General features: G+C 36.4%; 3 protein-coding genes across 8 annotated transcripts; 1 reads left to right on the top strand and 2 right to left on the bottom strand.

Moving 5' to 3' along the window:
* Positions 1-1,429: 1,429 nt before the first annotated feature.
* LOC113776512 (protein N-terminal and lysine N-methyltransferase efm7) lies at positions 1,430-8,067 on the bottom strand. Of its 6 annotated transcripts, none has more exons than XM_027321694.1 (8): positions 7,878-8,067; positions 7,703-7,764; positions 7,277-7,410; positions 5,813-5,958; positions 5,600-5,671; positions 5,327-5,428; positions 5,056-5,238; positions 1,430-1,980 (listed from the first exon to the last, which is right to left on the bottom strand). In XM_027321694.1, the coding sequence occupies exons 1-7, from the start codon at positions 7,936-7,938 to the stop codon at positions 5,075-5,077; spliced, it is 741 nt and encodes a 246-aa protein (XP_027177495.1). In that variant the 5' UTR covers positions 7,939-8,067; the 3' UTR covers positions 1,430-1,980; positions 5,056-5,074. The 6 variants fall into 6 exon arrangements, with proteins under 6 accessions (XP_027177495.1, XP_027177496.1, XP_027177498.1 ...); XM_027321695.1 differs by lacking the exon at positions 1,430-1,980 and adding an exon at positions 4,396-4,413; XM_027321696.1 differs by lacking the exon at positions 1,430-1,980 and having other exon boundaries at positions 4,633-5,238; positions 7,277-7,429.
* A 2,234-nt stretch (positions 8,068-10,301) lies between these two features.
* Positions 10,302-13,456, top strand: LOC113775552 (GDSL esterase/lipase CPRD49-like). The gene is made up of 6 exons (XM_027320484.1): positions 10,302-10,780; positions 11,567-11,644; positions 11,750-11,890; positions 12,162-12,238; positions 12,322-12,471; positions 13,017-13,456. Exons 1-6 carry the CDS (start codon positions 10,670-10,672, stop codon positions 13,225-13,227), a joined length of 768 nt encoding a protein of 255 aa, XP_027176285.1. The 5' UTR covers positions 10,302-10,669; the 3' UTR covers positions 13,228-13,456.
* A 567-nt stretch (positions 13,457-14,023) lies between these two features.
* LOC113774665 (LIMR family protein At5g01460) lies at positions 14,024-21,654 on the bottom strand. Its single transcript, XM_027319262.1, has 14 exons — positions 20,633-21,654; positions 20,410-20,495; positions 19,791-19,906; positions 19,154-19,264; positions 18,690-18,788; positions 18,459-18,581; positions 17,392-17,454; positions 17,239-17,303; positions 15,437-15,546; positions 15,231-15,345; positions 15,046-15,111; positions 14,783-14,893; positions 14,631-14,697; positions 14,024-14,542 (listed from the first exon to the last, which is right to left on the bottom strand). The coding sequence occupies exons 1-14, from the start codon at positions 20,980-20,982 to the stop codon at positions 14,495-14,497; spliced, it is 1,530 nt and encodes a 509-aa protein (XP_027175063.1). The 5' UTR covers positions 20,983-21,654; the 3' UTR covers positions 14,024-14,494.
* Between the last annotated feature and the right edge of the window lie 1,330 nt (positions 21,655-22,984).

Below are 22,984 nucleotides of genomic sequence, written 5' to 3'. Positions count from 1 at the left end.
CTTATTTCATAGATTAAGAGTTGTAATTGACGCAATAATCATGTGTGTACTGATTAGTTAGTTTAATGGCCAACTTGTGATAAAAAATTGGTTGAAGATCAAAACTTGACCCGACCATTAGTTTAGTGGTCGCCGAATTTTTTGCCCTTTTATATTTGTAAATTGTCTCCTCATATATATATATATATATATATATATATATATATATATATTATTCTACATTGTGTTGGCATTATAGACATTGTTTAGCAGAGGCCAGGAGCTAAAAAATTATTTTGTTCTCATATATTGAAGACATCTTGTTAATAGTTACTATTACAGTTGTAGGAAGTAAAAAAGGGGAGTTTCTTTCTGTGATAAGTAGTTTACTTAGCTTGTATTTCTAGTTTGCTTGTCTTCTGTCACTAACTAACGTACTTCATCGACAGGTGGATTTTGTCGAAAGTTGCATATACAATACATAATCAATCTCAGTTTCTCGACCATTCGTTTGGAAAACAAATATCTGAAGTTTGAAAAACACCCTCTCCCACCAGCTTGCTTCCGATGATGGATGAAGGGCACACTACAGCAGCACTAGCCGAGCATGTAAACCTAATTGCCAAACTTCCATCAAACCACAAATGTTTTTTGTTTTCGATAATTAAGGAGACTTTGTTTTGTTTTGAGGGCAAAATAAGTGTAGCACCCCTTTGGTTTTAACTTTTAACTTTTAACTTTTAACCGCACCATCCTCCGTCGAGCGGTACAAATTCAGAAAATATTAACTGGCCAGTTGCAAATTAGTAGTACCTTGCTTATCACCAAGCGAAAATAAAGAAGGCGGGCGTGCGTGAAGCTTCCAAAATCAACCCTTGCTCTCGTACTAATATCTGGTCCTGTTTCCACTTTCTAGTTTGTCCCTTAAGTCTTTTTTTCTCTTGATTTGTGTGTAAGCATGTCATTAAGTAGGGTTTGGATTAGATCTCTTAGATCTAGATCCACCCATTAAATATAATCAGATCCAAACCTATTTGAGTCTAAAAAGTAAACCCAAATCTGGACTCTCATGAGTTTGGGTATCCATTTTCAATTCCATGGATACGTTTCTAAATACAGTAAAGAACTAAAGTAAAAATATTTAGAATAATATAAATGCCATCCAATTTTTATTTTCAAATACATTGAAGATGTTGAATGCAATATTATAAACTCAAATAAAGAACACTTATCAACTAAAATTATTTGTTTTCTAAACTTTGTCTGCATCTACATTGAATCTCACTTATTCGCTTTTACTTTTTCTCTTTTTTTTTTTAAAAAGGTTTGTGCCAATTACAATGACACAAAATATTAGATTATTATATAAATTTATTGATAACACACACATTTTTTTATTTATACATGAATCTGAATAGGATTTGGTATGGATTTGGATTTGAGACTAGATCGTAGAAAATCAATCCCTATCTAAATCCAGATCCATGACTCTTTTATAGTGTCTGAGTTTGGATCTAAACAGGATTTAAGTTTAATAAATTAAACTCAAATCCTACCTAAATATATTGAATTTAAATAAGATCCGACTCATTGACATATCTATTTGTGTGATCTATTATGCTTTTTCCTCATTTGCCTGCAAGAAATATTATGGCCATGGTATCTAATATAAGCTTAATTCAGGTCATCATCATCGAAATCTTCTGACCACAGCTCTACAACAGATTTGCTTAGTTAATCGGTCCTAGCATTTCTCCACCCGGGCTTTGTTGGAACGTGTCTTTTTTGTGGTCGGCGCAAATTGAGGCTGCTGCCATATGTACGTACACAGTACGTTTACGCACGGACGTTCAGAGCAAAAACAAGTGGGCCTATTTTCATTCGGGTCCAAGAACTCTTGTTCATTCGCATCCTCACGGATCTTCAGATTCAGGAATCAGTTGGCATCAGCCATTTTTCTTTCTTGTAGTCCCAGAACTCCTCCCATCTCCATGCGTTCCTCTGTCAAACATGCAATGGCATATAAGACCCTTTATTGTTGACGGTAAAGCCGCCGCAGAACCACCCACAGTATTAGAGCTACTCACTCTCTCACTCAACCCTTACAGACGCATAATTGCGGATACTAATTTGGGTGAGGCCCTAGCCCTAGTTCTACACATAGTTGTCAAAATCGCGATCCGAATCGTACGATCCGGATAACCAAAATCGATCCGGATCGTATTCAGAGTCGCAAATCATATTAATCTTTGTAGGATCGCATAGAATCGTAGCAGAATCGGTAGGATCGTGTAGGATCGTAGAATCGGTAGGATCGTACGATCCTACAATTTTTTTGTAAATTTGTGAAATACGAAGCTCCATTTTGCAAGTAAATGAAAATATTTGTGGTATATTTGTAATTTATCAAAGAATTGTAACCTTTAATTGCAATTAGGAGCTTTTGGTAGGATCTTACGATTCTACGATCCGATCCTGTGAAACTAAAATCGATCCTACGTGGGATCCCGATTTTACAAACCTTGGTTCTACATCGGGATCCCACCAGAATTGGAATAATAGATACTAGTGCTGCGCATCGCAAGATTTTTTTTGAAACGCATGATATTTTCAAATATCAAAGCGGTACCGTCGTGGGTTGCGTCGTGTAGTTACTGTGTTGTATGGTCATCATGAACTTGACGATGAATCCAAAACAATGCAACTGCTAGCCCATGTGATCAACTGTCGCTCAGTTTCAGATATCAGAGTGTGGGGACTGCGGAATCGATAGAGCCGACTTCTGCGAAGTTTCTCCCCGATGATGATGACAAAATCACAAATTCGAATTCAAATTCTTGACGACTGATGTTTATGTATTTATTTACAAGGGATGCGAAACCAACACGCCGTGAATTTGTTGTGGAGCGGCGATGTCTTGCCTGCACAGGACATGTCCCAATATTGGCTTGGCCAATAGAAATGTATTTAGAGGCCCCTCCAGATCCAAATTGGGCCACCATTCGGGGCATCCCACCGTTACAACCTCAGGCTCCAGAGTTTGTACGTCAGGAAATCCCGACCGGTGCAGGGGAGGAAGCAGTCATGTGGTGGTGGGCTTCAAATGGACAATAATGAATGGTACTAGTTCCCGTACTTTGTTGACATCGACTTTGATACTCAAAAAATGACGGCTTTCTACTATTTCTTGGTGGTTTTCGGAAGGATTTGGAGGATCTCCCCGCATTAGATTCACCGGCGAGTGGAGAAAATTAGTTCTGAGGCCTCGGGTTTCGTTTCAGGCAATATTCTTAGGGATAATTTCAGAAACCACCCCTCGGGTTTCTGACACTTTCACTGACCTCCCCTAAGGTTTTAAAAATTACACTAACCTCCGTTGTTAGAAATTTGGACCCATTACTTACATAAGATATAATGAAAGGACTATTTTGTAAATTTGGACCCATTACTTACATAAGATATAATGAAAGGACTATTTTGTCCTAAGACGTTATGCATTATTACAAATAGATATTTGACCAAAAAAAATTAGGGCACTAAATAAATAAGATTAACTAATTAAACCAAAAAAATGATTATTTCATCTCAAATTAGCAACCATAATTACAATAAAAAAATAGCATCAATTGCTATCCTAAGATGGTGCTATTTTTGTGATTGATATCACTTGACAATGATCAAAACAAACAACCTCATATAATCTGCACGCATAGATCTTATGAGCAAGAAAAATAGAAAAATTTTTTGATTAACTTATTTTGTTAAATCTTGTGTTGAACAAAACTATTCATGCCTTTTGTTGTTGATTTGTTGACTAAAACTTGTATGTTTTCTGTATCAATACTTTTACTTTTACCTTGTCAACTAAAATAAAAAGATTAATTTTTTTAACCCAAATTTAAATTTAGATGCTTATAATAATAATTTATAGCATTATAAAGTTAGTTGTGTCCTTTATAGGTAATTGCAAATGACAAAAAATATGGCCATTACAATTTGCACCAGCTACATGCAGAGACCATTGTTGCTTCAAGTTATCAAATGCTACATCTTTTTAAATTTTACATATATCTCTTGACTTTTATTAATTATTTTATTCTTTACTAATACAACTTGAGAACAATTAGAAAAGCACATATATGGAAGAAATCTATCATCTCACTCCTCAAAATACATTTTTAATAGTAGTTTTTCTGAATTGGACTGATTTGTTACTAAAACTTTAAGTCCAAGGGAAATTAGTATAATTTTTGAAACCTCAAGGGATGTCAATGAAAGTGTTAGAAACCTCAGGAGAGGTTTCTGAAATTATCTCATATTCTTGACTATAATGGTTATGAAGTCTTGAGTGGCTTATGATTCACACAAATCAATCAATTTTCAATGGGAAAACCGAAAACAGGATGGTCCAATAGCATGAGAGTCCAACGTGACCTGTTCCTCAAGATATCAGTAGATGACTATTAGAGTTCACTCTTTTTGGGTTTTTAGTGCTACGGTAAATTCTAAAATATAATTCACCAAACAAAAAATGAAGACATATTCATAATGTGATTCAATGGTATGGTTCAGTAATGGTCATTCGGCATCATTTATCTCAGTTAGGATTTAGGACGAGCATATAAAAGTCACTTTTAGTACCGACTTTTATTTTTTTTAAAAAAAAAAACGGTGATCAACTTTTATTTTCTTTTCGAGTTAACCAAATTTTAATCAACCACTGACAACAGTAGGATACAATTTCATAATATAACATCATATGCCAAGACAATAAAAAAATTCTATATTGCCCCAGACTTGCTTGCAGTTTGCAGCCCAAGAGAGAACATGTAAGCGATTGCTCAGGAGGAGGCCTTGGAGAACTATTGATAACACAAACCCTTCATGAATTCAAAGGAACTATTCAATCTGCCCCGTGCTAAGGTAAAAAAACCCTGTTAAAACTAAGACAGGTCCCCAGAGAAATGGTAGGGAAAATCTAAAAGCTTTTGGAAGAAGTACCTAGATGAACAAACCTTGATAAAGAAATCTTCTTTCAAATTTGACGGTGTCTATTTTCCATGAAGAGTAACTTACCTGTGTTTCAGCAATTTCATCAACAGTTTACTTCTCTAGGTACAATGCAGTACACGCGGGTTCCTAGATGCTGTACTTCAAGACCAGCTTCATCACATCCATTGAAGAAGAGTGACTCGTCCTCCTTCCGAATTCTGCGCCTCCAGCTCATCAAAAATGCAGGTCGGGGGAGCAGGCATGCATCTGAGGTGCAAACCACAGAACATCAACTAGTTTAGGTTAACTGGCGTCTAGGATTTATAATTCAGTAATAACCAGGAATAAATACTACCATTTGATTGACTTTTTTGAGAAACTTCTTCACTAGCTTGTGGCTTGTAGGATTTCAAAAGGAAGGAGAGAGTTTTTATTAAGTTTGGATATTGCTTCACATCTAAAAATCAGCAAACCATCAACTCCATATTAGACCACTAAGAATGCTCCACAAGTAGTCAAATAGCAAGAAGATGAAAGATAAACACAACCCAAAAAATTATAGAGATGATCGAAGAATATCCAAAAAATCAAGTTACTTCGAAAAGTCATTATGGTATTAGGCACTCACACAATAAGATATCACTAGCAATTACCAGGTTCCAGTCTGGATTGGTTATGGGGAAAATTTCACCCCATGAATCTGAAAAGACAAGTAGATAATTGGTTCTGAAATCCAGTAAAATGATTTGTCAATTGCGAGTACAACAGATTGAGGGCTTATAGAAATTTCCCCGAAAAATGGCTTCATTGCAATAGTAACAAGTGATAAAGAAGGACTAACGCTTTATGTGAGGAAGTACAGGAATAATCCCATTGAATCTGCAATTATGAGCTATGTTGTCTTCAATATCAGGATCATCATAATCTGACGTTGTAATATCGAGGTTAAATGATTTATGCAAGAAGATTGCCAAGGCTCCGGTTCCACTGTGATGAAGCAACGAAACAAACATCAGCAACACCTCCAAACTCCCCACAAGTTTGAAAAGGTGGAAACGGAGCTGCCAACAGTAGATGAAAAGTCCAGATCATCATAACAAGGGGAGACAAGCCCTAGGCTTCTCTAGATAGCAATTGCATCAGGCAATAAACCTAGGTGGATAGAAGCTGCAAATCTACAGATTATGTGTTACATTAATTTGCTGATTATCCTGCGTCTTTTACATCAGCAGGATGAGGAGACATTTTTTAACAATTTTGTCCACCAAATTTTCATTTTTCCCCCTAAAGATAAGAGTCTGGGAGTATTCGCAAGCCAACTTGGAGAGAGTTCAACTCTGCGATTCTTCAACAAACTAAGATCTTGTTTGATAACCCAATTTGACACTTAAATTTAATAGATTCAGATCTTAATATGTTAGACGCGTTTGACAACCAAAATTGAACATCTGAATTAATTAAGTGGCACTGAATTTTCTAGACAAAACTTACTCTAAAAAATAAGTGATAAGCTATTTACTTATCATTGAATGTGATGTATACTCAAATCTATTTAATTTAATACTTAACAATTCAATACCTTAATGAATTTAGACTTCAGATTTCACTTTTATCAAACGCACCCTAAGTAAAAATTGTTATAATTCATGTGATTGACTTAGTTGATAATTTATTCTAACATCTAGCTCCTCTAGCATGCTTTAATCTATCACAAGTACTTATTTCACTAAAGCAAGATCCACATTCTCTCAAATTATTCAAGTTTTGCTACAAATTTAAATTAAGTTGAATTTACTCTCTGAAGCATCTTCTTCAGTATATCATTTGCATCCAAATTAATTAGTGAGGGCGGATTTAAGGAGTATGTGGGACTCCAAAACTTTAGAAATGGTATTGGTCTCTATTGACAAAATGTAGTAAAATTTCTACAAAGATCCTTATGTAAATTACAAGTCTACAATTTCGCAACTCATTAAAAAAAAAATTCTGTAAACGTAAGGTTAGTCCCTACATGTACATCCATACTATATCTTGCCCCAGCACAGGCTAAATCATTTAACATCTATAGCTGACCTGATCCTCTAATCTTTTCTTTTTTTTTCAACAAACGCTAATCTTTTTCAATCGGATGATATTTGCTTATCATCAATACGTGCAGTGGGAATGCTGATTATCAATATATGCAGGATAGTTTATCAATATATGCAGTGGGAATGCAGCTTTTCAGGTTCCTAATCATAAACTTCCATAGGGCTAAAAGATGCAGTGCAGTTGTTTAAACACAAGAACCACAAACAAGGTATACCTTCCCAGCTCAATTACACGCCGTCCTGCCATCCATGATCTGTTCTGAACTAACCATTCTGCAAATGCAAACGTTCCAGGCCACAACAAATTAGCATTCAGCTGGTGAAACGAAAACTCCCGAATGATCAATTCCTGCAGAACCCCCGCCCCCCTCCCCCCCGAAAAAAGAAAGGTCCAAAGGTAAGACTAGTGTACGGCTGCAACAAATAGCCACTGTAGCTCACATCATTCTAGAAAGTTGCTCTACCCAATAATAACTACAAGCCCAAAACAATAAGGTCAGAGAGAAGCGGCTCTATAAATCCAACTAATATTTAGTCGTTATTTGTTGTTTTCCTCCTAATTGTTGGGTAGAGTATTTTACAAACAATAAATGTTACTTAAAAGAAAAAGAAAATAACACTAGTTAGATTGAAATGCTGACCATTCCAGGGAATTGGTGCTTTCTCTCCACGAAATTTTGATGGGATTCTTTAGTTTCCTCATCTGACAAATAATAACAGAATTTTAATTAACACGCAAAATAACGAGAAGAAAACACAGGGCATGAGATACATCGAAAGAAATAGAGAATAATATGAGATAGAAAAGGAGATGACCATTGGAATCGCCGTCGGGATCAGCGAAAAGAGAAGCCGGAGAAAATAAAGCAATATCCATTTCTTTTCCAGGCTACTGCGACTAGTTTTGTGAGAACTGCGACAAGCGGGCTGAAGAAGATGCCAATACTACTACAGAGCGGCGCCGACGATGACCTACTGCTCTTGGCTATTTCTCGTTAGTTTTCACCAAAGGGAAGCGCTAAATACTGAGTGCAAAAAATGGAACAAGTTTTTTCCCCTTTTTTATTTTATATCCTATCGACTAACTAAAATTTAAAAAAAAAAAAAAGGAACAAGTTTTTCCTTCGTTTAAGCACTTTTTACTGTGGCATGGGGTAAGTATGGAACTGCATCTTATTCCATGTTATTAAAAAATGCTTTACTTAATAAAACTTTTAATTAAAATATGTATTAAATATTTAAATACCTTTAAGTATACGATTAGGATGCATAAAACATGTGTTATGTATAAAAACGCATATTAAATATTTAAGCACTTTTTTGTTTTATATTCAAGCACTTTTCAAATCTCGCTTTTTTAATGACAAAAATATGAATTGATTCTCATCTAAATTTTTTAGAAAAAATAAATAAATATTGTTCGAATCAGATCTAACTTTATTAGGAACTAAAATGAATAGAAATTGAGTGAACTAGAGATGATAAAATGGATACTTAAATCGTCGTGATTCTAACTAAATTCATCGTGGATCAAATTGATCCAATCTAATAGTAAATGGTTATACATGGACCAGACATAAATGGATAATTTAGTAAATGATTTTTTTTTCTTAATTCTTCTTAGTAATTCTTTTCCTTCGTTTCTTCTCCTCTTTCATTCTCGAGGCAAATGAAACACCATCGCCGCCGCGTAACTGTGTTACGCCTGTACTCAGCCACCAAAAAAAGACGATCGAAATTCATGGTGCCAGTCTTGTCTCAATGTTTTGGACCCGATTTCCATCCTAAAACTTCAAAAAAGCTCACCAGAAAGTTTCAATTTGAGACCAACTTGAGCATTCTCCTCAACCGACCACCAATTGTTAACCAAAAGAAAAGGAACAAAATATTCTACTACTGCCCTTCTATTAACACTTGAAGAACATTAAATCCTCAATCTCGACACAAAACTAGAATAGAAAAATTGCTTGAATTAGAGAGGCGAATAAGTGCATATCCGTGGCCAGTACATGCGAACACCTGAAACGCATAAAGGTACGACGATGCAAGAACAGTGAGGATGATAATCTGTAGTTTGTCTTTTATGTGGTTTAACTTGAACAAAACCATTGGTGTCCGTATAAATATTTTTTGGTAGATCCAAAACCATTTAAGGGTGGTGGATATGGATGGTTAAATGGATTTAGATAAGAATTGTTACTTTAACTTTAATCTTTTTACCCTTAAAAAATGATTATGGTGGGTCAAAGCATTTCTCTTTTTACCCTTAAAAATGATGTTTCTCTTCTTTTTTTTTTTTTGTTGTTAAAAGGTCAAAGCATTTTTAATATTATATTTTGACCCCTAAGTTGTTAAAAATTATTAATATATCTCAAATACTTCATATTTTATAAATGTTGTCCTAAAGTTTGGTGTTATTTTTCAATCAAGTCCATAATTTTAATTCTAAACTTGTTAATGTTCATTGAATAATATAAATTGCTACTTGATCATTCTAATTTCTTTGTATTTTCTTGTTAAATATATTTGAAATATCAAATATATCCGAATAGACCTTTATTAATATTAACATGCTTTTAGGTATCTCACATAAAATATTTTAATTTTTATTTATGACGTCATCCGATTCAACTCGATCGAATCCATTGATTCGTGATTCCTGAGCTCACCGAGTCAATACCCGATCCGAGTCTAAAAACATAGGATAGCAATCGCGCCATTGATCCCCAAAGGGCTAGTTCTTGTTATTTGTTTACATAAAAAAGCCACTTATGGTCTTAGAATCGTTCATGTAATACGGGCATTGTGCGTAGTTTGAAAACATCTCAACGTATTACCAAAAAGGGTGATGACGATAACAACCAAAACGGACAGGTAAATGAAAGGGTAGAATATGAGGTTTACATATTAGTTATTAAAGGTTGAGCTGGGAAGCCACTGATCAATTAGTGATAGATCTTTAGCATTCTACGGGGACTAGCAGGATCGCCTTCAAAGTTCAATCTTCTGTCAAAATCCCTCAACCATTCTTTTTCTTAAACCAAAAGAATATATTTGTAGTAAAACAGAAAAGGGGATATGGATTTAGCGGCATTTGGAATTTTTTTATAATAATTTTTAAGCACAGTTTTCAATCACATGCATTTCACCTTTCAAACCACCAATCATTAATCACTACCAAAAAAAAAAGACCCGATCTCGTGCTGTCGTAGAACAGTAGAAGTAGTAGTGGGGCGAGGGGTAAAGGTGTAAACAACAGATGGGGCCGGGTTGGTTGATACAGAAGGCAGTGAAGACCAGAAAACCAAAGCTTAGGAATTGCAGGAGAAATGGAGCAGCAATTCGAAAGTTCAAGATGCTATTGTATTGATGGAAGAGATGAGAGAGATGTACAATTGAAAGAATTTTCTTGTTACAATCCAGAATGAATTCACTCTCCTTACTGCTTCTGTTTTAAGCTACCATTAAGTCGGTTTAGCTCCTTTATCTAACTAACTAATTGACAGCTCATACAACTTAACCAACTCACAATTGCTTAACCAGCTCCGGTAACTACCGTAACCAGAAATTGTATATATCATTGGTCTTTGCCGGTCGGAATTTGGAAAATGGTAGGACCTGAACGCCCCCAGTTCGTTCTGTTTGGCTCATCCATCGTACAGTTTGCTTACAGCCAAGACGGTTTTGGTGCAATCCTCACTGACATCTATGCTCGCAAGGTACATCCCTCTTCTTCTCCGTCTTTCCCCCGTTTTGGAGCAATTGTTTTGTTTTCCTTCCTGGTGGGCGCCTCTAATCGTGCAAGATTTCTTGATTTTTGTTTTTCCTGGTCTTTAGTAATTTGACGGGTTAACGTTTTGCTTTCGCGATTTCAATTCCAAGTCAAGGTCAGGCCAAATCTGCACGACGATACCCCTGTTGGAAACTTAGAAACATATTTCTGTTGTTTTCTTCTACCCTGTAAACGGTAAACATAAATTATCATTTTTGAGGATTTTGCTTTCTTGTTAGCATATCTGTACGAGCGTCATTTCAACGCCGATTTGGTCGCTACTTTCCAGTTTCCACCCAAGACGATGACTTTTTAGTGCTGGGTGCCGCGTGCCTTCCTCCCTTGGACATGTATGCACTTGCAGTTTACGAATATTTCCGCCTAGTAATACCATTGGTCTTAGTTTTCCTCGTTAGTTATCATCAGATTAGGCCCCCTTATCTGTTTGACTGAATAATTACAGGTATAAAGAGTGAGAGATATTGAGACAAAAATTATTTGCTTGAGTAAAAGGGACCTTGTACAATGATACCCCTTTGACTAATTTCCCCAGGAACTAGGAATTTGCACATAATTTCATTCCACTTTCAGCTAGGTAGCTACAGAGAGAGCCTAGCAAATATTTGTGTACCATGGTTGTTGACTAACGTTGTTCATGATGCTATAGCTGAGTTATCTCCTTGCCAATTTCTTTTGACCTACTTTTTCTCTCTGTGTAAACTGGTGGGGGCAGGCTGATATATTATTGAGAGGATATGCTGGTTGGAACTCACGGGGTGCTCTTCAAGTCCTGGAACAAGTTTTCCCCAAGGTACATTCTCTTTAGTATTTCATCAGAATCCAATGTTCCTCGTCAACATATTCAAGAACTATTTCACCTTTCAGTAAACTTATCCTTGAAGTTGTTTTCCTGTAGCATGCAGCCGTGCAGCCTTCTCTAGTTATAGTTTATTTTGGCGGTAATGATTCAATGAGACCTGACCCAAGTGGTCAAGGACCTCATGTTCCTCTTGCAGAATATGTGGAGAATATGAAGAAAATTGCCTTTCATCTTAAGGTGACTTTTTTTGGAGAAAGCTGTTTTAAATACTTATTTTGCATTGGACTGACCTGATACCTGAATTGTCAATCACTGGTAACGTATGTTAATGGCAGCTGTTTGTTCTGCCCTACTACACTCCCTTCCGTGTTTCAGAGCGCTTGCTTTATCTTGTATTTGCATCTAGTTCTGTGAACGTGAACCTCAAGAGCAAATCCAATTATTCTGGGCCTCCTTTAACTTTTCAATTATTTTCTGGCTTTCCGACTGACTAATGTTCCTTTGGCAGTCTCTTTCGGACAAGACTCGTGTACTCTTCCTTAGCACCCCTCCTGTGAATGAGGCTCAAATTTGTGAATTTTTTGGGTAAGGAAATGTTAATTTTCAGTGAATTTTAGTGGTTTATGAAGAACATTATCAATTTGAAGTGTTTGAATGGTTTTCCTTAGTCGAACATGTGATCAGCTTTGTCGAACAAATGAATCCTGCCGAATATATTCAGAAGCCTGCATAAAATTGTGTCGAGAGTTGGATATTAAGGTTGTTGATCTCTGGACTGCACTTCAACAGAGGGATAATTGGCTGGATGTCTGTTTTGTGTAAGTATGCGTCTCTGCGTGAATTCTTGGTCCTTCTGTCGTTTTTTCTAATCAAGCTTTTCATGTGGTCAAGCTCCAGATCATGCTTTTTAAATCAGTCCTCAGCCTGATAAAGACTTTGGTTATGTATAGCATTTCTCTCATCAATTCTCTGTTTTTCTATTCAATGCATCATGTTTCGTAAAATTGTGCCGTAAGGATTATGGACCTATCTCTACCACCAAGAAGAGTGAAATTATAATGGTAGATGTATTCTCTACCATAAGTTTGTTACCATCCAAACATGCTTGGGGGAAAAAATAACTGACTTTCCTTCACTTTCCCATGCTTTTCCGTGGTAACAAACACTATCTAAAGATTTACATGCTGATGCAACTGGTTTGGCTGGTAGAAAGTAATAGGATCACCAACAACGAAAGCCAGAGAGAAAAACATATAGGTATTGCTAGAATTCAGGTGAAAAACTGTGTCAAGGGAGTTTCACTAGAGCTGCTTTTCAAATTGAGATGCTTGTTTTGTTGACTTAATTCCGTTCCTTTCTGCAGGGATGGAATTCATCTGTCATCGGAAGCAAGCAAGATTGTGGTGCAGGAGATATTGAAGGTTCTCAAAGAGGCTGAATGGGAGCCATGTCTGCACTGGAAGTCATTGCCAACTGAATTTTCTGAGGACTCACCTTATGATGTCATTGGTCCAACTGGTGACACGAAGAATTTTGCTGACCTCAACCTTCACTGGCAGATCCAGTGGGAGTAAGGATAAAGTAGTCTGTTGGTTCCCTGTTCAACCCTCTGCCATGAAAGCCTTGAGACAGGATTGTTTTGTATCATTTTCTGCCATTTATGTCAACCCTTTGGTTGTATTATATTCTACTTGGAAGTCTCGAATGATCAATTGACTCAACAGAAAACCAATTAACTTTTGCCATCTGGGAATGATCCACCCTATAATCTTCCAATGACAAAATCACTTCTTGCTTGCCATATCTGCCAAAAGAGAACTGGAGCAGATTATGAGATCCTTTTCTGGAGCATCCGCAAACCATGGATGCAGGTAATATCTATTCCTGGATGGTATATAGATTCTATTCCATTCATTTCAAAGGGCAAGCAATATTAATCTCTGAATGGTTATAGATTCTTATCTATGTCAAAATGTGTTCAATTACTCGACTTTTTAACGTGTAGTTTTCACGGCAAATTTATCGACTATGAACGTCAGAACTTTTACTCCAAACAAATTGCATCCTAAAGTTGTCAGCTCGTCCCAAATCACACGAAACCTTTCCACACTGCCATGAATTCAGACGAACAATTTGTAGTCGCACTTCCCAATTATACTTTTGCCTAACAGTGAAAGCTTGCATTCATCATTTAGAATCCACTAAGAATGAAAACGCACTTGTGCTTTAGTCTACTTTCAGTAACATGATGAATATTTTGAGTTTTCTTTGGAGGAAGTTGCCGTGAGGTGCATTGAATTGCTATCGAAGTGATTTGAACTTCATCTCAACATGTAAAATAAATCACAGAACCGTGAAATTTCAATTCAATAGAAAATCTAAAGTTGCAGAATCAAACTATCCAAATTAAAAGCATCCAACCTCGTTTGCAGGCTTTACAACATATAATGTTTAATCCATCAAAGCATCTGTTACTCGAGGTCGAAGAGGAAACGAAAAAGACGTGACAATCTGATTAGTGTTGACTACAAATGATTCGTTCTCGTTGACCATATGATACATCATGTATAACTGTAAGCAGCCCCCCACCCGCAACAAACTACACAAGCTAGTGTGTAACTTAATCAAACCAACAATACATACAAAAAGTGAAAAACCAGTCAAGCAGCAGTATCGCTACAGCAACCAAATTCGACCATGGATGATGCCCGTCTGCTCAGGAAGAAGAGATAAAACAAAACGACACGCGCATATCCGAATATCAAACTGCTCTTACAATGTCCAAACTCAAGCTCCAAAAGGTCCATTGTTGGAAGCATGCACTTTGAGGAAATGAATAATTTAAGACGACAGCTGGAACCTGCCACTGGGCCTCTTTCTTCTCCAACCCTGGCCAGGTACAAAAGCATGCAGAATTACGTTCAAGGTGCAGCCTTCAAAAGCCAAGAATGTAGGAGTGAAAAGGAAGGGCACTTACAAAAGCTAAGTAGTACACAAAGGTCAGCCCAGCTAGAACAATGAATGCAATTTGAAAAACGTTGTACCTGCACAAGTATAGACGTGATTAACAGCTTCTGAAATATATAAAATATAATTAATTGCAAGAATAGAAAGGCAGCTGGAACCAACTTGTATAGATATTTAATTCCCCGAAGTGATTGCAATGTGTGACCAAATATTTCTTGAGCTGCAGTAGCTTGAGCATAGTATGCAAATGCAGTCGCACAGAACTGAATTACACTGCAATAATGACGACCAAAGTAGTTACAACCAAATTCCGAAATCAGACATTAGAAGCTGCAGGTGCCACTCCTCATTATTCTATCATTACCTATTCTTACTGATCTCCATGAGCACATGGCATTGAAGCATAAAAAGAGAACAGTGCAAACCTGATAGAGCAAAGGAGGATGAGGCCAACATTGAAAAGAAACGAGTTCATGAGTGTAGCTCCCCACCTGTAGAGATTTGGAGCAACCATCATGAGCTGCAGGAAACCAGCTCTGGAGGAAAGGGGTAGGGGAGCAATGGGTAAAATTGCTGGGAAAAAAAGATTTGAGATGCCAAAAGTCGTTACTTCATAGGATGAATTGTAATAAAAACTAATCTCAGGCCAAGCATCATGGCACCAGCAATCACTGCAAGTAGTAGATAGAAGCAGAAGAATGCAAATGCTGCCGTACCCAAAAGACCTAAGTAGTAGCAGAATTGGATATCATGTCAGTTAAGAACTAATCAATCAGATGGCAATGTACAAAAATATGTAGAAGTCTAAAAAAGTACCCCAAACGTCATCCAATTTGATGAAAACTTCATTCAGGAATGCAGAAAGCGGAGGGCTAACCAACAAATATATAATGATATGTGCAACCCAAGCAACTGAAACAATCAACCTGTCAGAAGAGAGCAAAAAATTACAGGTCACAAAAAATAGTCCATCCACCTGATAAAATGGCGTATCTACAGGAGAAAGTATTATAGTATAGAAACCCCATATCAGTGAACAATGCCAGAGCAACAGGTCATGAAGAAGGTGAACCTCATAGAAATTGAAAGCCTGAAAGCCACCCAAAACTTGTTCCTTCCATCATAATGCTGTAACAATCAAATTTACCTTTTCTTCAGGTTTGGGAGGAAATCTAAAGGGCAAGGCAATTCAAGCAGATTAGGTACGGAGCTTGGGCAGGACTGGGGAATACACAATGACAACCGTGTAAGCAAAACAGTGTTCCCATGACTTTCCATGTACAATATACCATGACTTTACTATTGGGAGGCTATCATGTTTATATTGCATAGCCTAAAATGTAAAACCATGCCAACACCCAAAATGCGACACTAAAGACTGTAGAGCTGTTAATCGAGCCGAGTATTTGGCTGCCGAGCTCGACTCGAGCTTAATTCGAGCCTAGCTCGACTCGAGCTCGTTAGGCAAACGAGCTTTAAAATGTGTTCGAACTCGACTCGTCAAATGTACATGTGGCTCGAGCTCAAGCTCGACTCGTTTGTTATAAAAGCTCGCGCTCGAGCTCGTGCAAATTAACCTCAATAAAAATCTATAATTTTCAATTTTTATACTTTTGACTTCTAAAATGACAAATATGCCCTTTATTAACGAGCTCTAATGAGCTACTCGGCTCGTTTACTAAACGAGCACATTTCTAGCTCGAGCTCGGCTCGTTTACCGCAACTAACGAGCCGAGCTCGAGCCTTATCAAGCCGAGCTCTAACGAGCTTTCGAGCTACTCGTGAAGTTTAACAGCTCTACTAAAGACCATACAAGAGAGGACAAAGGCCAAAAAATAAACAAGGGATGACCAATTTCGTTAAGCACTTCAGGCTAAGGGAAAATATTAAATTATGAAAATACTTCAGCTTTACATGTATGGTACAAATAATTTCATCTACTAGTATCATTATAGTACATGTCTGTAATTACATGTGATTTATACAATGATGAGAAAATCTAATACAGTGCCCAAGGATATGACATATTACAGCACATGAATATCTCAAAGCAACAAAGTTAGGGCACCAAAGAGTGCAAGTTTGTACACCAACCAAAAAGGGCACAAGGATATGATATATAGCATAAGACTTCCCCAACAAGGATAGGAACAAAATATCAATCAATTTAATGTGCTCACAGTTAATGCCAATAAGTCTTACTCTCAATAGCAGGCTATCCATCTTCTTACCTTCTGCTTCCTTTAAAAAAAGCTTAATTAAGGAGATTTTGCTTCAGGGCAGCCTAAATGTAAAACTTCTACACTCAATTAGTCCTAAGCTCTGTTCCCTAAGATGTTTGACAATGCAGATAACTCTCATTAAAAGGCCCAACAATGTCCAGGTTATAGCTAAAATGTGTTACTTAGAAAACAAAGTCAAAAAGGGCAAATGAGTCTTCCTTTGGGCAAAAGTAGCTTTTTAAGATACTAATAAAGGGTAAAGCTTATTCGGGAATAACTGTCATGTAACTATTTTATGCAGTAAAGCTGCATAAAGCCTGAAGGCACAACAACATAGCATAAAGTAAAATCACACTTCAGTAGAACAACTTGAAAAAACAAAAAAATAAGGCATACCCTAAGATTCCCAACACAAATTTGGCCAAGTAGCCAAGAACGGTCATGGCCCAAGCAGCCTCAGCCTAAAAAAGATTGAACATGAATTAAATGTGTGAGAGAGAGAGAATAAACTCAACACACTTCTATTAGTTACAAAGAACGGTTGATCACCTTTTCACCTTGAGGGTACATCTCCTCTAAAGCCTTGACATCATCTTCCAGAAGTAGTAATTCCTGGAGAATTAAGTATGTAAAACGAATATCCTTAATGATAATACAAAGACAAATATTCAAGCGCACATCAACATCATAATATAATAAGTATGGGAAGAGGAAAATGCAGAGAAGAGATCAAATAAATATCATGTCCCCATTGACACCAGCCATCAAACACAAAAGCATACTTACATAAAATAAAAGTGAAAAAACCATGTACCCAAACTTCAGATAAAAAGGCTTACCAAATGATTAGCTCCATAGTTGGAGTTACCATTTAGGTAATGCACGTATATTTACAAAAACTCTGGAATATTACTATCCAAGAAGTACGAGATTCCAAGGAGGATTCAGTGGTGAAAGCAATGATAACCACTGTGGACACAAATGTAACATCTTCTTATCATGCCAACTGTGGTTAATGCATTATGAAAACCACTCGATATTTTTAAAACAAGGGTCTCATTCATTTAATCCTAAGGGTTGAACATGTAAAAAGTCATGTAAACATATTTTCTCATTCTATCTCTCAACTAGATTTACATGTTGATTTGAAAAATCTCCTCCCCCTGCCGTATAAATCTAAACATTTCTAACTGAAATGCCGCTGAAGCCGTAGTGTGTTGCCTTAGGTGATTCTAAATTTATTTCATAAAGGTGAATAAGAACCAAAATATTCCTAGACATAACCTACTGTTTTCAGATAAGTCATAATATCAACGAGTCGACTTGTTCATGCTAGTTCTTTTGCATTATACAAACACAGAGAATAAGCCACAACACATATGAATACGATAAAATTCAAAAAGGAAGATATTTGCGCACACGCACCATAGAGGGAAAAAAAAAGCTTTTTAAAGAACACAAGATTTTTGTTGTCCTGGCAGGTTAAATACAATATCCACCTAAACAATAATTGCGAAAGTAAGAAAAACAAAATAAAAACAGCTAGTGACAACTGCAACTATTTTCTGCCAAGAAGACGAGATGGGTTTCAGATGAAGTACAGAGACAGTGCATACCTTTTCTACAGCCTTGACATTTTTACGCCATTTCCTTCCCTTGCTGCCACTCCTTTCTTCCTGATGAAGTGCGTCAGCCGCCTTCTTCATTTCTCTTGCTTTCTTACCTAGTTCAGTTGCTTCCTAAGTGACATTAATCACCATCACAAAACAATTAATTCATTACTTTTCTTTAGAACCAAACTTTCTCACTTCAGCAACACTAAACATTTTGTGAAAAGCACCAAGTACCTTGATATACTGTGAGCGAGTGATAACTGCCTTTGGACGTCTAATAAAGGAGAATATCAGTCCCAGTGGGAGACAGGCTATTCCAACCCCTCCAAAAATCTGAAGAGCAGCATGAGACATTAGGGCACAAAAAATAACTAGAATACTCATCTCAATCCAACTGTTACATCTTCTTTCTTTGCAGACAATGTTCAACCAGTAAACTAGTTAATTGCTTATGACCATAAATGAGTATTTAAATATTACAAAAGAAAAAAACAACAAGAGTCAATAGGTTGTTAACATAGCACCATGACAATTTAAAAGGATGACTCCACATAAAACAAAGTAGGAGCAACTCCAAACACCACCCCCCCCCCCCCAAAAAAAAACCCAATAAAAAGGAAAGTCAAATCCCAAAAATTTCATTCAGCGCACTGAGTCACAAAGAAATCATGGTATTAAACATTTCGAGAGACAAGTACCGTAAAAAGTACAGATCCGACTATTGTTGCCAAAGCAACAACATATTCTGGGAAGGTAGCGCGCATGCTCCATGTGGTCTCAGATGAAGGACTTGCAGAATATGCAGAACACTGAAATTGAGATAATCTAATATTAGGAACTGAATGGAATGAGTGATATCAAAAATGAAATAAGGCCTGCATAGTTTTGACGTTGAGATTAGGAGATTGATTATCATAAAGTACCAGCCCCGTCCACTCTAAGTGGACCAGATGAAGCCACAACAGCATATTCATGTTCTAAATAATTTGTGAGAGGCAGGCCACAAAAAAATTATATAATCTAAATACACATTTTGAACAATAATATGTATAAACCAGAAACAAGTCAGCCTAGTCTTTATCAATTATTAACGTAAATTTTGAAAGATGGTTCAACACAAACACTGATTGGTGAACACCTTTAAAAAATGTATTAAATAGTAAAAGCTGTTACTGTGGCTCCATCTACACTGCTTATGTTAATCATTTGTCATGCTCCAAACTTAGGAGCCCAAGATTTCTCACAAAGTTCAATCAGCCATTGTACATTAACGCCTATTTCACAATTATAATAAGCAAAACCAATAAAAATTAAAAAATAAATATGTTGGCTCACCTGGCGTGCACCATTTCCTATACATGGTTGACCACTAGAGAAATCCCATGAACTTGGAAATGAAGCTGTGCCCGAGGAGAGGTGTCTGACCGTGAAATCCACCTTTCCAACCAGTCCTAGTAGTGAAAAGGACGCATATAAAGTAGAGGGATAAGAAACACAAAACAGCTCAATTAAAAGAAACAATTTTTCTTAAAGTAAATTGAGAAGCAATCTTGGTTAATTTCCAGAAGCGATGTCAAAGAGAACTCTGCTTCCTAGTCCAAAAGAGCTAGAGCGGATAAAGGATTATTTAGGTCAAAATAAGCAAATACAGAGTGGACAATATACAGCAACATAAGCTCTGTAGTGCTCCAAACCGAACAATGCTATTTTGGGCAAGGGTTTATCATTAAATATGGGGAAAAAGCGGCTGATTTCTCAAAATTTAGTTCAATCAGTTCACCTAGAAATTATGTGCCCATTACATTGTCTTTGAGGACAACATTCTACGCTATCTTGCAAATTATATCCTTTCTTGTGAGTTCAATATATATACAATAGATCACAGTAAAAAAGCATTTTAAGCTTTGATGGGAAAAAAGCTATTTAGAACAAAAAAAAATCCACCACAACTAACCATATAAAATGCCAAGCACCAGGGCACAAACGATCGCAGTAGTTATCACCCACAATAATGCACTTTTAATCCTCTTGCCCACACTCCTGCACCAACAAAAATGATTAAAATCTCCTTATAGAATGCACCATTGCATAGCATTCGTGCTATTAAAAAATAGTATCAAAAGAAGAAACAAAATAAAAAAGGAAAAAGAAACGGAAACCTTAGGCGATGTACTTACTTATCCTGGTCGCCTTCATAATAAAACATAGCGAAAGGAATAACGAAGAAAACCAAAATCGCATCAGCAATGTAGACTGCAAGCCAGAGATCCTTCATCGGTAGCGTGAAATTACACGCGCCATTATAAATAGCGTGGCGACATGCCTGCCGGTTAGCCACATCGGCAGGCAGCATGAGAATGGAGATGGCAGCAATGGAGAGGCCCAAAACGACAACAAATTTCGGGAAATAAGCCTGGTTGACGTCATCGGGATGCTGATAATTAATTAGCAGGTAAATGTTGAAGATGAACACCAAAACACAGACAACTATTGCCACAATCACCAGCGCCAAATTGAAATCTCCCATTCTTGCTGGTTGAGAGAGTCCTCTCTCTCTCTCCAATTCTTTTAATTGAATCAATACGATGCTGATTGATTCAAATTGAAACGGTAGGGTTTTTCTATATAAATTTCAGGGAACGCAAGTGGATCTGGTTCTTGATGAGATTTTTCTGTCTCTTTTTCCTTCTGTCTTTCTGTTCAAGAGAAAGAAGAAAAGGGGAAGGGCTTGGAAGAGAGGGGCCGGGTGGGAGGGGGGTGTTGGGGGAATGGTAGTGGTCCGGTGCCGGTTTGATTTGAGGAAATGGGGGTGAGTGGGTTCGACGAGGGAGTGAAATTACCAATTTGGACGCTAAGAATACGGTTATCAACTATCAAGAGGAATATCTGGTCAATCACGCGGTAGTCCTGGAGGTTGTAATGGGTAATAGGCTTTGTAACGGAGACAGCTTTTCGAGCAGCCTGGCCAACTGAGGCTTTTTGGTTCTCAACGAGTAGTATTTTATATGCTTGTAGGATTGCTCGTTGGCTCCGCTCGGCCGGTGAATCACCACCGGTCTAGTGTAGAGGGAGACTGACTGACTGAGGAGGTTAAAGGGCTTTTACTCTACATTGGGAGGGGACCGAAGGAGATCGAAGGAAACCCGATGAATTACTCAACATTAGGGGAAAGAAAATCTAAAGAGATCAAGGGAAATCCAATGAATCATCCCAATTCCACTGATAAAACATTTTAAAGAAAGTCTAGATATTAAAATGCAGACCAAGAGATCTGATCTCTCAACCCTTGTCTTTCATCACTTACTACTAATAGTGATTTCTCCAATTTAAACATGTTTGTAGTGCATACTCGTTTGGTTTGGTTCAATAGTGATTCATTTTCCATTGATTTTCCCCGGTCTAGTTGGGCCCTTTCTTACGTAGCTTCCACAAGTTTTTCTTGACCTAGTTGGGTTTTCCTTTAGATAGGTTGACGTAGTGTAAAAAAAATACTGATTGACAAATAAAAAAACTCATATCTTTTTTTTTAAATCATATTCAATCATGTTCTTAATTCCTATTATTGGTTTGATTATTTAGTGCTATTTGGACAAAGCATGTCACTATTTATTTTCCACTCTAGTAAGTTGTTGAGTTAGTTGTATTTTCTCAAATAAAAATTTTATCTTTTTCCATGTGAAAAAAATTGTGTTTGCTTATATTTCTCGGTGGATTTTATTATTTATCTATTTTTATAACAATAAATTACAATCATTTCTTGCTCCTTATTTATAGTAAATTTCAAAAATCTATTAATTACATATTTTATATGCATTTTTATAATTGACGCCTTGATGTATTTTTTGTCAATTTTTTTCCTAGTTTAATTATCTATAATCACATTCTCTATCCTTATTATTGGATTGGTAATTTTTTACCATTACTAAAATTTGGAAAAACTTTTATTTTTTCCTATTATTCTATACTTTTCTTATTTATAGAAATTTATTAATTCGCTACTTTGTATATGGTTACATTGATTATTTGTTACTATTACTAAAATACAGACAAACTTTTATTTTTTTAATCATTCTATACTTCTTCATGTGTAGTAAAATTCAATTTATTAATTCCCTACTTTATATATGTTTACAATGATTATTTCTTTCTTGATTTTTTTTATCAATCAACGAACAATTTTTCTTTTATTAATTTTCTTTAATTACGCTCACTCTATCTATATTATTATACTTGATTATTTATTTGTAATTCTAAAGGTTTGAAAAATTGTATTATTTAATGAATATATATTACACAATTTTAGCATATTACTCATACAAGTCCATTTAGATTTAAAAAAATTAAATCATCCTAAAATTGTGTAACAAATACACCACACCGTGAGTCAAGTAACGTTGACTCTCGAGTTGCTAATGATTCGAGTAAACCTTAACAAAAGAAATTCAAAATTACTTCCTTACAATCATACACTTATCCAAACTTCCCTTCAAAACAAGCAGCGCTAAAATCTAGAACCTTAAAGATCACTA

The sequence above is a fragment of the Coffea eugenioides genome, chromosome 6, assembly GCF_003713205.1.
Source record: "Coffea eugenioides isolate CCC68of chromosome 6, Ceug_1.0, whole genome shotgun sequence".
NCBI classification, from domain to species: Eukaryota; Viridiplantae; Streptophyta; class Magnoliopsida; order Gentianales; family Rubiaceae; genus Coffea; species Coffea eugenioides.
Note: the sequence above shows the minus strand (reverse complement) of the source record. Positions and strands in the feature narration are given on the sequence as shown.

Bases quoted from the DNA above. Each gene is read 5' to 3' on its own strand.
- LOC113776512 (XM_027321694.1), bottom strand. From the start codon at position 7,938: ATGGATATTGCTTTATTTTCTCCGGCTTCTCTTTTCGCTGATCCCGAC. The intron at 7,765-7,877 runs GTCATCTCCTTT...ATTATTTGTCAG, and splicing joins TCCCGACGGCGATTCCAATG to ATGAGGAAACTAAAGAATCC. The intron at 5,672-5,812 runs GTTAGTCCTTCT...TTGTCTTTTCAG, and splicing joins TGTACTTCCTCACATAAAGC to ATTCATGGGGTGAAATTTTC.
- LOC113775552 (XM_027320484.1), top strand. From the start codon at position 10,670: ATGGTAGGACCTGAACGCCCCCAGTTCGTTCTGTTTGGCTCATCCATC. The intron at 10,781-11,566 runs GTACATCCCTCT...TGGTGGGGGCAG, and splicing joins CTGACATCTATGCTCGCAAG to GCTGATATATTATTGAGAGG. The intron at 12,472-13,016 runs GTAAGTATGCGT...TCCTTTCTGCAG, and splicing joins TGGCTGGATGTCTGTTTTGT to GGATGGAATTCATCTGTCAT.
- LOC113774665 (XM_027319262.1), bottom strand. From the start codon at position 20,982: ATGGGAGATTTCAATTTGGCGCTGGTGATTGTGGCAATAGTTGTCTGT. The intron at 20,496-20,632 runs GTAAGTACATCG...TTGTTGGTGCAG, and splicing joins TATGAAGGCGACCAGGATAA to GAGTGTGGGCAAGAGGATTA. The intron at 15,112-15,230 runs GTAACGACTTTT...AAATCTCTACAG, and splicing joins ATTACAATTCATCCTATGAA to GTGGGGAGCTACACTCATGA.